The 16,256-nt window shown below is 39.2% G+C and overlaps 1 protein-coding gene across 2 annotated transcripts in view; it reads left to right on the plus strand.

The window, feature by feature from the left end:
• LOC126178807 (neurofibromin) overlaps window positions 1-16,256 on the plus strand; it is a 474,179-nt gene that overhangs the window by 254,983 nt on the left and 202,940 nt on the right. For both annotated transcript variants that reach the window (XM_049924560.1, XM_049924561.1), the window contains 3 exons: window positions 6,838-7,018; window positions 11,718-11,901; window positions 12,087-12,222. In XM_049924560.1, the coding sequence (XP_049780517.1) occupies window positions 6,838-7,018; window positions 11,718-11,901; window positions 12,087-12,222 (501 nt within the window). The remainder of the gene's footprint in view (window positions 1-6,837; window positions 7,019-11,717; window positions 11,902-12,086; window positions 12,223-16,256) is intronic.

Raw genomic sequence — 16,256 nt, forward strand, 5'->3', positions numbered from 1 at the left:
GTACCTAAAGACTGGAAAGTTGCACAGGTCACACCAATACACTAGCAAGGAAATAGAAGTAATCTGCTGAATTATAATTATAGGTCCATTCATTGGCAATTATTTGTAGCAGGATTTTGCAACATATGCTGTGTTCCAGAATTATGAAATACCTTGAAAGAATCAATCTGCTGACACATACTCTGCATAGATTCAGAAAATATCACTCTTGTGAAACACAACTGGCTCTTTATTCACACAAAGTAATGAGTGCTATTGACATAGGCTCTCAGGGTGTTTCCATATTTCCAGACTTTCGGAAGACTTTTGATGCCATTGCCCACAAGCAGCTTCTAATCAAATTGCACGCCTATGGAAGATTGTTTCAATTATGTGACTGGAATCATAATTTACTATCAGAAAGGTAACAGTTTGTAGCAATTGATGAGAAGTCATCTAGTGAAATCAATACTGATATTAGGAAGTGTTTTAGGCAATCTACTTTTCTTAATGTCTATAAACAATTTAAGAGACAATCTGCGCAGCCCCCTTAGATTGTTTGCAGATGATACTGTTGTTACTGTCTAATAAAGTCACCATAAGACATAAATACAAAATGATTTAGACAAGCTATCTCTGTGGTGCAAAAAGTGGCAGTTGACCTTCAGTGGTACACTGTGTGGCATCCTTCACATGAATACTAAAAAAAATCCGTTAAATTTTGGTTACATGATAAATAACACTAATTTTAAGGTTGCAGATTCATATAAATACCTAGGAATTACAATTAAAAATAACTTAAAATGAAACCACCACATAGAAAAAGTTGTGGGGAAGGTGAACTGAAGACTATATTTTATTGGCAGAACCTTTACAAGATGCAAAAACTGTACCAAAGAAAATGCCTATGTTACATGTGTTCATCCTCTTCTAGAGTATTTCTGTGCAGTATGGGATCTTTACCAATGAGATTGACAGAGGACATCAAAAAGTTTGATAGTAGGACAGTTCATTTTGTATTAATGCATAATACAGGAGAGTGTGTCACAGATATCATAAGTGATTTCGAGTGATGATCATTAAAACAACAGTGTTTTTCCTTGAGGCGAGAGCTTTTCAACAAATTTCAATCACCAACTTTCTCCTCTGAATGCCAAAATATTTAGTGGTCTTCCACATATATAGGGATAAATGACCATCGTAATAAGAGAACTCGGAGCTTGCATGGAAAGATTTAAGTACTCATTTTTCCCACATGCAACTTCTGAGTGGAACAATTGAGAAATAGTCTGAAAGTGGTTAGAACTTAAGAGTCAATTGCAGAGTAATCATGTAGATTCAGAACGGTCACAAGGTTTAGTGCCTGGCCTACATGAATGATTTACCTGAGACATTGAAAGACTCCCGACAAACTGTAATGTTTACTGATGAAACCTTGCAAAAACTAATATTATTCTTTTCCAAACAAATCAAAATAACTGACAGGTACCAGAAGTAGAGGTCCATGGGTATACACTGGATGGGGTTCTGTGTGTGAAGTACCTAGGCATCCAGATGGTTAATAAACTGTGGTGGCACCAGCATGCAAACAAGTTGAACTCAAAAGCTCAGTTTTGCCTGCTTTGCACTTAGGAACCTCTCTCATTGTATTGATCTACAGACAGGACTGCCACCATGCTACCATACCTTCACTCAATTCTGTTCTATGGCGTAATATTCTGGACAATGCGTCTTAGGTGAAAAAACCATTTTCCACAGAAGTACACAATAAGAATATTGTAAAATGATGATGACCAAACATCTTGCAGAAGCCTCTTCTGGGACTTAGAGATCAAGAAAAGTATGAAAGATTAGGGTTCAACATTCCATTGACATCAAAGTCATTTGAGATGGAAGTCCTTGATAGTATACATGATTAATAACAATAGTGAATTTAGGATCAATTCTTGATTTTTTTTTCTTTTTCTCCTTTCTTCAAGTATTAGACAATTGCCTGTTACATCCTGTTATTCAGTGCCTTTTTTGTTTGAGGCTAGTTTCTATTTTATCTCTCCTCCCTGTTTTTTTGTTTTCTTGTTGATATTTCTCCTATTGATCGATAATTTGTTGTTATTTAGGGCATTCTATTTTCATTCATTCTTGTGACATGATCTCTCCATATCTATAGTCCTTGATCTGTTCTTTTATGTTTCAGAGTCCTAGTTTTTATCCAGTTGTTGCATCCCTTATCATATCACATAGCCTAGAGCCAGTTGCTGTTCTTAAAAATCATATTTCCACAGCTTGTTTTCTTTGTTTATTTCTATCTGTTACTGTCCAAGTCTCACTGTTGTGTAGATTCTAATACCACTGCAATTCACAATCACAACATTAGAAGCAGAAATAATTTTCATCTAAACTTTGATGCGTCCCTCTCTAGATGTTTTATGTTATATTTAAGAAGTTTGTTACAGATTACCAGTGAACATCAGATAGGATGAGATCAGATCTTACATGTATAGCTATACTTTGCAAATCCCTATGAAACTTATGGTAAAAGGTACTTTTATTTGTTTCTTCCTGTTCCATTAATAGACACAACAAGAGAAAAATTGTTGTTAATAAGCCACAGTGTGAGCTATTGTTATCCTAATTTTATCTTCTGCATTTTGCTGGTAGTCATTTTGAGCTCACTTAAAAAAAATGTAAATTTTGTCTAGAAAACTGGTTCTTTTACTTTTGAAAGGATGATTCTCAAATATATTGGATGGCTTTCTTTGAATATGGACTGTTTTTTTTCTGTTACAAGCAACAAGCTTATTGCCGTTTGAGGTGCTTTTCTTCGTACACTGTCAGTGTCCCCTAACAGCTTCAACATATACAGCCACCACAAAGTTGAGCAGTATTCCACCTCCATTTACATGACTAAAGTCTTCAGCTCGTGTTATGTTAGCCTTCCATTGTCCTCCCTCTCTTCCCCTATCACTCACCTTTCTTCTTCTCTATGCATCTGCTTTCTGTCCCCCTTCCACTACATTCCTTCTTGTAAGAAGCCTTATTTTCCTTCTTTAGTATGTTTTATCACATGTACCACCTGCCTCTTTCCTTCCTCTTCTGAACTCACCTCTTTTGTCACCTCAATTCCAAAGTTCCAATTCCCTACACTTCTGTGCATAATACCCCCATCCCACTGCTCTTGTGCTAAATACCTTCACAAAATAGGGCTCCCTTCACCACAATTGATCATATTTTGTTTCATCCATCTTCACACTCTTTTGCTCTTTTTCATTCTACCCTGTCATTCCCCCTTCTGTTATCTTTGGTGAGACACTAGGACAATTCTTACTTACAACTGTCTGTTTCTTCACAGATCTCATTCCCTTCATCTTAACTTCCTTCTTCCACACACCTCACAAATCCCTCTTATCACTTTTTGTGAAAGGTTTGTAACCTATTCTTGTTCTCCCCATCTTCTCCCCGTGCTCTCACTCTGAAGAAAGGACCTGTTGCCAGGCCTATCATAAGTCATTTATTGTATTTGATGCTGTCTTTCTAAGAGCCAACAAACTTTGTGTGACTTACTGTCTGTTTCCTTTTTATCTTTTTTTTCTTTTCTTTTAAATTGTCCTTCATTTATATGCTGAAATTTATTCATTTGAAAACTACTCTGAATTTCAGTCTGTTGACACCACTGTCAAATGCTTTCTATATTGGCTTTGTTGCACTGTCTTCAATTTTACTATGTTTTAGATCTTTTTCAGGAGTAATTTACCTGTTATTGTTGTTGTCGTTGCTGCTGCTGCTGTCTCAGTCCAGAGATTGGTTTGATGCAGCTCTCCATGCTGCTCTATCCTGTGAAAGCCTCTTCATCCCCGAATAACTGCTGCAACCTACATCCTTCTGAATCCACTTATTATATTCATCGCTTGATCTCCCTATTTGATTTTTACCCTCACACTTCTCTCCAGTACTAAATTGGAGTTCCCCTGATGTCTCAGAATGTGTCCTGTCGACCAGTCTCTTCTTTTACTTAAGTTGTGCTACAAATGTCTTGTCTTCGTAATTCTGTTCAGTATCTTCTCATTAGTTACTTGATTTACTCATCTAATCTTCAGCATTCTTCTGTAGCACCACATTTCAAAAGCCTCTGTTATTTTTTTGTCTAAGCTGTTTATTGTCCATGTTTCACTTCCATACATGGCTACGCTTCAGACAAATAACATCAGAAAAGACTTCTTACACTTAAATCTATATTCAGAGTTCATAAATGACTCTTCTTCAGAAATACTTTTCTTGTCATTGCATCTACATTTTATATCCTGTCTACTTCATCCATCATCACTTATTTTGCTGCCCAAATCATACACTCATACACTACTTTAAGTGTCTCGCTTCCTAATCTGATTCACTCAGCATCACCTGATTTGATTCAACTACATTCAGTTATCCTTGTTATGTTTTGTCGATGTTCATCTTATATTCTCATTTCAAAATGTTGTCCATTGCATTCAATTGTTCTACCAAGTGCTTTGCTGTCAGGTGGAATTACAATGTCACTGGCAAACGTCAGTTTTTATTTCTCCTTGTACTTCAATTCTTACTCCACATTTTTCTTATGTCTCCTTAACTGCTTACTTAGAGGTTGAATAACATCAGGGATAGGTTACAACAGATAAGTTACAACACACTCTCACTACCTTCTCAACCAGTGCTTCTCTTTCACACCCCTCAACTCTTATAATCGTTGTCTGGTTTCTGTACAAGTTGTAAATAGACTTTTGCTCCCTGTATTTTACCCCTGCTAGCTTCACAACTTCAAAGAGAGTATATATTCCAGGCGGCATTGTCAAAAGCTCTCTCTCTTAAGTCTGCAAATGCCATAAACATAGGTTTGCCTTTCCTGAAGCCGTCTTCTAAGAGAAGTCACAAGATCAGTATAGCCTCATGTGTTCCTTCATTTCTCCGGAATCCAAACTGATCTTCCTCGAGGTCACTTCCCACCAGTTTTTCCATTCTTCTGTAAAGAATTGCAAAATACTAATTTGGCAACCAAGACTTCTTAAACTGATGGTTTAGTAATATCCAGACTGTCAGCACCTGCCTTCTTTGTAATTAAAGTCGTTATTTTCTTCATAAAGTCGTAGGGTATTTCGCATTTCTGATAAATCTTGGACACCAGATGGAATAGTTTTGTCATAGCTGGCTCTCCCATGACTATCAGTAATTCTGATGGAATGTCATCAACTCCTGGGGCCTTGTTTCAGCTTAGGTCTTTCACTGCTCTATCAAATTTTTCTTGCAGTATCATATCTCACACCTCATATTTATCTATGTCCTCTACCCTTTCTATAACATTGTCTTCAAGTTCATCTCCCTTGTATAGACCAACTATATATTCCTTCCACGTTAAACTTTCCCTTTTTTTGCTTAGTACTGGTTTTCATCTGAGCTCTTGATATTTGTACAAATGCTTCTCTTTTCTATATGCCTCTTTAATTTTCTTCTAGGTGGTATCTATCTTTCCCATAATAAAATATGTTTCTAAGTCCTTATATTTATTCTCTGGCCATTCCTCCTTTGCCATTTTGCACTTCATGTCAATCTCACTTTTTAAATGTATATAGTATCTTTTGCCTGCTTCATTTGCTGCATTCTTACGTTTTTTCCTTTCCTCAGTTAAATTCAGTATCATCTGTCATATTCAAGGATTTCTACTAGGCCTTGTCTTTTTACTTGTCTGATCTTCTGGTGCCTTCACTATTTCATCTCTCAAAGCTACACATTTGTCTTCTCTGTATTCCTTTCCCCTACTGTAGTTAATCGTTTCCTAATGTTCTCTATGAAACTCTCAAAAATCTCATATTTCAATGTATCCAGGTCCAATCTCCCTATTTTCTGACCTTATTTGCAATTTCTTCAGTTTTAATCGATAGTTCATAATAACCAATAAATTGTAGTGAGAGTCGACATCTGCCCCTTGAAGTGTCTTACTATTTAAAACAAGTTTGGAATTCTCTGCCTTACATTATATAAAGCTCTGAAATCTTCAGTGCCTCCAGATCTCTTCCAGGTATACAGCCTTCTTTTATGATTCTACACCAAGTGTTAGTGATGATTAAATTATGCTCCGTGCAAAATTCCATCAGATAGCTTCCTCATTCATTACTTTCCCCCAGACCATGTTCACTTATTATTTTTCCTTCTCTCTCTTTTCCTACTATTGAATTCCATTTCCCCAAACAATTAAATTTTTGTCTCCCTTATCTATCTGATTAATATTTTTACCTCATCATACATTTCTTCAATATGTTCGTCATACATAGAGCTGGTTAGCTTATAAACTTGCGCTGCTGTGGTGAGTGTGGGCTTAATGTCTATCTTGGCTATGATAATGTGTTCATTATGCTGTTCATAGCAGCTTACCTGTATTCCAATTTTCTTATTCACAATTAAACTATGCCACCCCTATTTGATTTTTTATTCATAACCCTGTGCTCACCTGATCAGAAGACCTATTCCACCTGCTACTGTATTTTATTAATTCCCAGTATGTCTATATTCAACCTACCCATTTCCCATTTTAAATTTTCTAAACTGTCTGCCTGATCAGGGATCTAACATACCTTGCTCCAACTCATATCATGCCGGTTTTGTTTCTCCTGGTGATGACATAACATTGAGTGGTATCCACCTGGAGATCTGAATGGGGGACTGTATTACCTATGGAGTATTTTACCAAGGAGGAATTTACCTCTACAGAATTTTAATTGCTGTAAATGTAATATGTTAAGGAAATTCATCTGTGATGTTGTCAATTAACCTGTTAGCTTAAATTTCCACAAAAGTTTACATGCATGTTATTTTGTTTCATGTTTCTAGGATTCTGTTACTGTTCATCAGAAGATAAGGCCAAAAGATGTACCTGGAACGCTACTCAATATGGCTTTGCTTAATCTAGGATCATCGGACCCCAACTTACGAACAGCTGCTTATAACCAGTTGTGTGCCTTAACTGCAACATTTGACTTGAAAATAGAGGGCCAGCTCCTGGAGACACAAGGTAAATTATTGTTCTCATCATCATATTTTCAAATGCAAAATGGGGAGAGGAAATCATTTGAAAAATTGAGTTAAATGGAATTCAATTCATGGAAAGATAATTTGACCCAGGCTGTCCCATCACTTTTGATCATATAATTTACATATTTTAGAGCACCACACTTCATCAGTTTTTCTGCTTATACTCATTGTTGAAAATAATAGAATAAGGCATATGAAGACCGTCACATAGGATAAAGTGAACAGATTTTAGTCTGATGTGGTAACATTGTATTCTGTAATATCCAAGGATATCTATTTCAACCATAAATTTCTGCAGAGGGTCCCAATGCAGTTCTCATGCTACAGCTGCCAATATTATGCATTGTGGTTTGTGACAAGTGAGATCATCATGGCACGAAAGACTGAAGCACCGCCATTTCAAATCACTTTCAGTACTGACATATGTGTATGGTACTATGAGTGTGCTTTCCAATAGATCCTCAATTGTTGATCTTCATTATTCGTGGACATTGGTTTTGGGTGCTCTTTGAGAATACAGTAAACATGCACCCTATTGTCAAAACTTACTCCATTCCTTATCCAGATGAATTTTGTAATTAGTACATGGCAAATATTTTTCAAATATAGATCTCACTGATGCCAGTCTTCATCTTCCACTTGATGATGAATCACAACAAATCATGGTTATAAATACTCCTTTGGGCTTTTTCAGTTGAGAAGTTACCATTAGGATTAGCTGATGCACCCTGGAAAAGGTCATTTGTGATATACCACACTGTGCAAGCTACCTCAACATATAGTTATCACGGGGATCAACCAAAAGAACTTTTTGACTGTTTTCTGCCCCATATTCAAGATGTAGGCGTTAAGTATAACATAAATGTAAATACCATACTTAGCCAACTATAAGACAACTCTGAACATGGGACACCCCCGTTTTTGTAAGAGGCTCCCTGAGAAATTTTTAATGTATTCTGCCTAATCAAAGTTGCAAACTGTTTTATTTATATAAAGTATATTTGTAAAAACGTTCACATTATACCTATTGTAAACTTATACCATTTGTTGATTGGCTACATTTTGATGATACATGAAGAAATAAAATGAACAAATGAAATGATTTTTCATTAGTTTTTATCTTCATTTCCTTTTTTTTTATTGCTATCTAAGCCAGTGATCTGTGATATCACTATGTTTTATCATCATCAGCAATTAGGAGTAATTGTGTAAATAGTGTCACAGGACAACTTGAATACTACTCATTTGAGTTGGTATCAGTACTTGGATGGTGTTGGAACATCTTTACTAGTTAGTGGCTAGTGTGTTACCAAATCCACTATTTTTTTACAACACCCAAAGAATTCTTCAGTGTATGCAGTAAGTGCTGTGGCCCACAACTTGCATCGATTTTTTAATTTATGTAACCACTTTTGCTTTCATTTAAAACCTAAGGACAAAAGTAACTTTAACATGATGTGTCACTACCATGTAACATAGCTTGGACCATACATAGAAAGTAATGCTACAGTATAATATAGAAGGTAACGGAAAGGAAAACATAATGAAATGAGCAGATATGATGTTTTTTTATCAAAGACAATAATTCCACTGAAGCCACTGCAATTTATGATGGCTCTGGACATTATAAAAGATGGGACATTGTTCTTAATAGGGTGTATGGTCACTACGAATGGCAGCGATGTTCTGTGACATGCTCCTGTGCTGCCACAATGTTGGTAAGGAGTTCTGGTGGTAGGTCATTCCATTCCTCCACCAGTCATTGGTGCTTGTGGACATGCAGTAATACATCCTCCCAATGCCTACCACACATGCTCAGTGGGATTTAAGAGGGGAAACAGGCAGGCCAGTTGATTTTCCGAATCTCCTCTGGTTCCAAGAGCTTCTCTACCTGTGCTGTGCTGTGTGGTCCATGTTGTCATCCATAAACATAAAGTCAGTGTCAAATACAACCCTGAAAAGACACAACTGTGGAAGGACTACACTGTCACAATAACATTGACCAGGGAGTGTACTGTGTTCAGAGATTTGGAGATAAATACAGCCATGTAACATTAAGCCTCCGTACACCATAACATGTGGGCCACCAAAACAATCATGTTCAAAAATGTTCCTGTGTGCATTATGTATCCTCATATGGCGAGAGGTGGGAGCACATAATGCACCCAGGATCATTGTTGAACGTGATTGTGTTTGTGGTCCAGGTGTTATAGCGTGGGGAGGCTTAATTTTTCATGGGCATACTGACCTCCAAATCTTTGAAAATGCTGCACTCACTGGTTAACATTATTGTGACATTGTATGCCTTCACCATGTGTGTCTTTTCAGGGGTGCATTCAGCTCTGACTGTATTTTTATGGTTGTCAATCTGCAACCTCATTGAACTGCACAGATGGAGGAGCTCTTGGAATGAGAAGATGTTTGGTAAATGGACTGGCTTATGGGCAGAGTGCCTCTTGGAATGAGAGGATGTTGGGTGGCTGGACTGGCCTGCCAATTTCCTGGATTTAAATCCCATCGAGCAAGACAAAATAAGACTGAACATGTTACTAACAGGTTGGGGAGTCATATTGCAACTTGTCCATATCAACAACCATCCAGCAATTGTCAGCCATGCTGGTGGAGTAACGGAATGTGCTACCACAAGTGACCAGCCTGGGAACACATTACAGAGCCTGCATTATTGCTCATAGTGATCTTAAGAACCATGTCTCGCATTTTTTAATGTCCAGGGGATCTTCATAAATCTCGGTGACTTCAGTGCAATTATAGCATTTGATTAAAATTCTTTCTGTTACTTTATGTACTGTACTGTAGCAGTTCGTTCTATGTATGATCTGAGTGACATTGAGCTACGTTGGCAATGACACATCATGCAAAACTTACTTCTGTCCTTAAGTTTTGTGCATCCAGTATATGGAGGTAAGTTGTACCTGTACATATATATTGCTTCGTTTTTAAATTTTTTTATTTTCAAGTGCTGTTTTGATAAGAATAACATGTATGTTCTTTTATAATTTGCTCTTTAACATTATTGTATTGGTACTAATGTGGAATACTAAAGTAGCAATTCAGAGGCAGGCTGCTAGATTTGTTAGTGGATTATAACTACACATAAGTGTCATGGAGAGGTTTCAGGGAACTCAAATGGGAATCCCTGGAGGGAAGGCGACATTTTCTCCAAAGAACACTATTGAGAAGATTTAGAGAGTTGACATCTGAAGCTGACTGCCGAATGATTCTACTGCTGCCAGCATATGTTGCGTGTAAGGACTTTGAAGATAAGACAGGAGAAATTATGACTCTATTTGCGATTGGAACAGAAAAGAAAATGAGTAGTAGTGGTACGGGGTACCATCCACCGTGCACCATACAGTGGCAATCTGGTTAGCTGTTCACATCCTACTGTTGCGAGCATCTGTGGAAAGTGGTTGAAGGACAGTGAAACCACAATTAGATAACAAGGTGTCAGATGTCTACATTTGTCACAGAACTTGAGAGGTTGGCAGCTTGGCCACTGTGTAAAGCAGGATAGATGGTGATCTGTAGCAGATCTGATGACAGAGTACAACACTGGTGTACGAACACGTGTTTCAGATCACACTGTCTAGTGCACATAGTTGAACATTGGATTCTGCAGTAGACAACCCCTTTACATTCCCAATGTTGGTAACATCATCAGTTATAATTTCAGTGGACACAAGGTTATTGAGATTGGACTATAAATCAATGGAAATGTATTGCCTGGTTGGAGGAAATGTGTTTATTGTTACAAGAAGTGGAAAGTCATGTCCGTATAAATCTTCATCCTGGCAAATTGCTGCTCGAAACATGCTCTATACCGTGGATGCAGGCCAGTGGGGCCAGTTTTATGCTAAAAAGGACAACTGACTTGGGCTTCCATGGACCTATGGTAGTAGTCAAAGGCATTTTTACAGCTGTGAATTACATGAACATTATTCAGACCATTTATATCAGTTCTTACCTGATGTCTTCTTCAGTGGTGATGGCACCTACCAGCAAGATTATCGTCCATGTCAAGAGGCCAGAATCATGCTACAGTGTTTTGAGGAGTAGGATAGTGAATTTAGATGTTTGTCTTGGTCACCAAATTAACCTCATACGAACCCAGTGGAACACATCTGGAATGCTGTCGACTGCCAGTTCTGCATCCACAAACCATTGGCTAGCAATTTACAGGATTGCGTGACGTGTGTGCATACAGACATCTGATGCCACACACTTCAGGAAACCTACCAAGAATTTCTTGAATCTGTGAATTACTGTTATATTGCTTCCCAAATGTGTACCAACATGCTGTTAAGCAGGAGGTCAATATGCTTTGGCTCATCAGCCTATGTGTGTGGATGTGCACTCTGTTACCTTCAAAGAAGGATTTGCGCATAAGCTAGCAACATTTTTGCCTTTTTTTCTGTGCCTGTCAACCACTTAACCCCTGAACTATATGGTTAGTTTTTACCTCTACTTTTTCCATTTTTTATATTCACCAAAGACTTTCCATTACCATAATTATTACTCCTCTCCAAGTTATCTCATAACATGCTTTAAGGGGCAGTACACAGTAAGTATGAAATTAGTGACTGATGAGTGCTGTAGTGTGTCAAAATTGCAGTTAAGCCAATGCTACAAGATGTAAATTAATGTATATTATTTTGTAGGTCTCTGTATTCCATCAAACAACACCATCTTTATTAAGTCAGTGAGTGAAAAACTTGCTACCAATGAACCACACCTAACATTAGAGTTTCTTGAAGAATGTATCCAAGGTTTCAGAGTGTCAACAATTGAACTGAAGCACTTATGTCTAGAGTACATGACTCCTTGGCTGGCAAATCTTGTGAGGTAAAATTACTTGCAGTTTATGTATTTATCTGCTTATGCTTATCAAGAGTATGTTAAATGAACATTACTAATAGATTACATGATTGTATCTTTTGTTTTGATTTGCTCGATTTTTTTATTAAGAACTTTTTAAGAAAAAATAATACATTTAATATACTAAATCTCTGTTTGATTTTCATTTTCAGGTTTTGCAAGCCATCAGATGAAAATAAGAGGCAACAGAAAGTAGCGCAGATTTTAGAAAAACTTATAATTTTAACAATAGAGGAAGAAGAAATGTATCCTTCAATTCAGGCTAAAATTTGGGGTTCCATTGGACAGGTGAGTGTAATATGTGGCTAAGATATTAAGTTTATAAAAAGCAAATTGACATTCAGGGAATTGTTAAATTCTCAGAGAGACTAATGGATGGCCAGTATGTAACCTTGCAATTAATATCTCTCATGCTTTCCTGTCTCTTTCTGAATTTAACAACAAACTGTTTTCCCTTTTACACAGAACAAGTCATCAGGACAGCTAACATCTACCAGATCTGAAGGCTTGTCATGTACTGTTGACTAATTCATTACTAAGTTGGTTGACCAGTGCTTACATTCGGAAGACACAAACCTCATTACAATTAATAGGAATATAAAAAAAATAAAAAAATGCAAAATACAGGATGGAAGAATAACAGTATTGTGAAGAGGATACATTGCTACTCACCATATGGTGAAAATGTTGAGTCACAGGCAGCCAAAAAGCATTCTTATGAATAAGAACACGCACACACTTTCACACAAATGCAACCCTCACATGACAACTGTCTCTGGCTGCCGAGGCCAGACTGCAAGCAATTGCGCATGGTGGGAGAAGCAGTCTTGGTGGTGGGGGTAAGGAGGAGGCTGGGAGGGCGAGGATAGTAGGGTAGGGGTGGGGGATGGTAAACTTCTGATTGTGGGAGCATACAGGGATGAGGTAGAGAGAGGGTAGGGCATCTAGGTGCAGTTGGGAAGCTAGACAGTGGCCAAGTGAGGGCAATTGGAAAGGGAGAGAAATAAAAAGACATTGTGTGTATTGGTGGCATAGAAAGCTGTGTAGCATAGTGCTCAAATGGGAACAGGGAAGGGGATGGATGGGTAAAGAACAATGACTATCAAAGCTTCAGGCCAGTGGGATTTCAAGAACATAGGATATATTGCAGGGAGATTTCCCACCTGTGCAATTCAGGAAAGCTTATGTTAGTAGGAAGTATCCAGATGGCACAGGCTGTGAATCAGTCTTTGAAATAAAGAACGTCATGTGGGCAGCATGCTCAGCAACTGGGTGGTCCAGCTGTTTCTTGGTTGCAGTTTGTCGGTGGCCTTTCATGTGGACAGACAGGTTGTTGTTTGTCATGCCCATGTCGTCTGCAGCACAGTGGTCACAGTGTATGTTGTAGATTGTGTGACTGGTTTCACAGGTAGCCTTGCCTTTGGTGGCATAGGTGACACTTGAGAATGGTCTGGAGCAGGTGGCAGTGGGAGAATGTATGGGACAGGTCTTGCAATTAGGTCTGTTACAGGGATATGAGCCGTGAGGCAAGGGGTCGGAACCAAGTGTTGTGTAGGAATGGATGAATATATTATATAGCTTTGGTGGGCGGCAGAATACCACTGTAAAAAGGGGGGTGGGAAGGATAGTGGGTAGAACATTCCTTATTTCAGGGCATGATGAGAGGTAGTTGAAAACCTGGCTGAGAATGTGATCCAATTGCTCCATTCCTGGGTGGTACTGAGTGACGAGGGAAATGCTCTTCTGTGGTTGGGCGATGGGACTTTTGGAGGTGGTAGGCGACTGGAGAGATAAGGCATGGGAGATCTTTTTCTGTGCTAGGTTGGGAGGGGTAATTACAGTTGGTGAAGGCCACAATGAGACCATTGGTATATTTCAAGATGGACTGTTCAGCACTACAGATGCAAAGGCCCTAGTGGCTAGGCTGTATGGAAGGGACTTTGGTATGGAATGGGTGGCAGCTGTCGAAGTGGAGGTATTGCTGGTGGTTGGATGACGGTACTGATGTAGCCATCTTTGAGGTGAAACTCAAAATTGAGGAAAGTGGCTTCTTGGTTGAGGAGCATCAGGTGAAGTGAATGGGGAAAAGGTGTTGAGGTTCTGGAGAAATGGGGATAGAGTGTCCTCACCCTCCACCCAGATCATGAAGATGTCATCAGTGAATCTGAACCAGGTGAGGGATTTGGGATTTTGGGTGATTAGAAAGGACTCCTCCAATTATCCATGAATATACTGGCATAGAATGGTGCCATACGGGTGCCCATTGTACCACCCCGGATTTGTTTATAGTTGTTTCCTGCAAAGGAGAAGTAATTGTGGGTGAGGATACAGTTGGTCATGTTGACTAGGAAGGAGGTTTAGGGTTGGAATCCTTCAGGTGCTGGGAAAGGTAGTGTTCAGTAGCATCAAAGCAATGGGCGTTAGGAATGTTAGTGTAAAGGAAAGTAGCGTAAATAGTGACAATCCATATAGTAAAGGAACAGGAACTGTGGAGAGTCAGTGAAGGAAGTGGTGGGTATCTTTTATAGGAAGGTTGGTTGGAGGTAATAGCTGAAAGTTTTGGTCTATGAGAGCAGAGATTCTCTCAGTGGAGGCACAGTAACCGGCCACAATAGGGCATTGTGGGTGCTTGGCTTTATGGACTTTAGGAAGCACATAGAAGGCAGGAGTGCGAGGAGTGGTGGGAGTGACGAGAGAGATAGACTCTGGGGAGAGGTTCTGGGATGGGCCTAAGGATAGGATGAGAGATTAGAGATCCTGCTGGATTTCTGGAATGGGGTCACTGTGGCTGGATTTGTAGGTACACGAATCTCACACCTGCGAAGACATTCCACCAGGTAATCTGTGCGATTTAAAACAACAGTGATGGTACCATTGTCAGGAGCTCTGTGGCTCGGTTTGTAGGTGGACGAATATGAAAGATGGTGAAGTACTTCTACAAGGTATTCCATGCAGTTGAAAACAACAGTGGTTGATCCATTCTCAGCAGTCAGGATTATAAGGTTGGGATCAGTTTTTAGGTCATGGATTACTGAGAAAGAACTGCAGTGTACCACCTAAAAACTGACTCCAATCTTATAATCCTACTCTCTGTCAAAGGCTCCACCACAATTGTTTTGAACTGTAAGAATTATCTGGTGGAGATTCATCCAACTACAAACACAGTGACCCCATTCCAGAAACCCATTAGGATCTCCAGTCTCTTATCATATCCTTAGGCCAGTCCATGATCCACTCACCAGAGTCTATCTCTCTCCTCACCTCTACCACTCCCTGCACTCCTATCTTCTAAATGCCTCCGACAGTCCATAAACCTAACCATCCAGGATGCCCTGTTGGAGCTAGTTGCAGTGCCCCCACTGAGAGGATATCTGCTCTCGTAGGCGACCATCAGCATATTACCCTCAACCTGTCTACCTATACAAAAGACACCAACCATTTTGTTCACAGACTCTCCACAGTTCCTTTTCCTTTACTACTTGGTGTCCTGCTTGTCTTTATTGATGCTGCTTCCATTTACACTGACATCCCTAATCCCCATGGCTTTGCCGTTGTTATTGAACACCACCTTTCCCAATGCTTGACAGATTCGAAACCTACAACCATACAAACTATGTCCTCATCCACAATTACTTCTCCTTTAAATGCCTCAACTGCAAACAAATCTGGGTTAACGACAGTGGGCACTCGCATTGCACCATCCTATACCAACCTATTAATGGGCCATCTAGAGGAATCCTTCCTAACCATCCGGAATCCCAAACCCCTCTCCTTGTTCAGATTCACTGATGACATCTTCCTGATCTGGATGGAGGGTGAGGACACCCTATCCACCTCCCTCCAGAACCTCAACACTTCCTGCTCCATTTACTTCAACTGGTCCTCCTCAACCCGAAAGCCGTCTTCCTTGATGTTGAACTTCGCCTCAAAGATGGCTATATCAGTACCTCTGTCTATAACAAAGCCACCAGTAATACCTCCACTTCAACTGCTGCCACCCATTCCATACCAAGAAGTCCCTTCCATACAGCCTAACCACTGTGACCTTCATGTCTGTAGTGACAAACAGTCTCTCTCAAAGTGTACCAAGGTCTCACTGAGGCCTTCACAGACCATAATTATCCTCCCAGCCATACACAGAAAAAGATCTATCATACCTTATTTCTCCAGTCACCTACCACTTTCCAAAGTCTCACCTTCAGATTACAAAGGAGCAGTCCCCTTGTGATTGAGTACCACCCAGGACTGGAACAACTGAATCACATTCTGAGTCAGGGTTTCGACTACATCTCATCATACCCTGAAATGAGGAATGTCCTACC

This window comes from Schistocerca cancellata, chromosome 1 (assembly GCF_023864275.1).
Source record: "Schistocerca cancellata isolate TAMUIC-IGC-003103 chromosome 1, iqSchCanc2.1, whole genome shotgun sequence".
Lineage (NCBI taxonomy): Eukaryota > Metazoa > Arthropoda > Insecta > Orthoptera > Acrididae > Schistocerca > Schistocerca cancellata.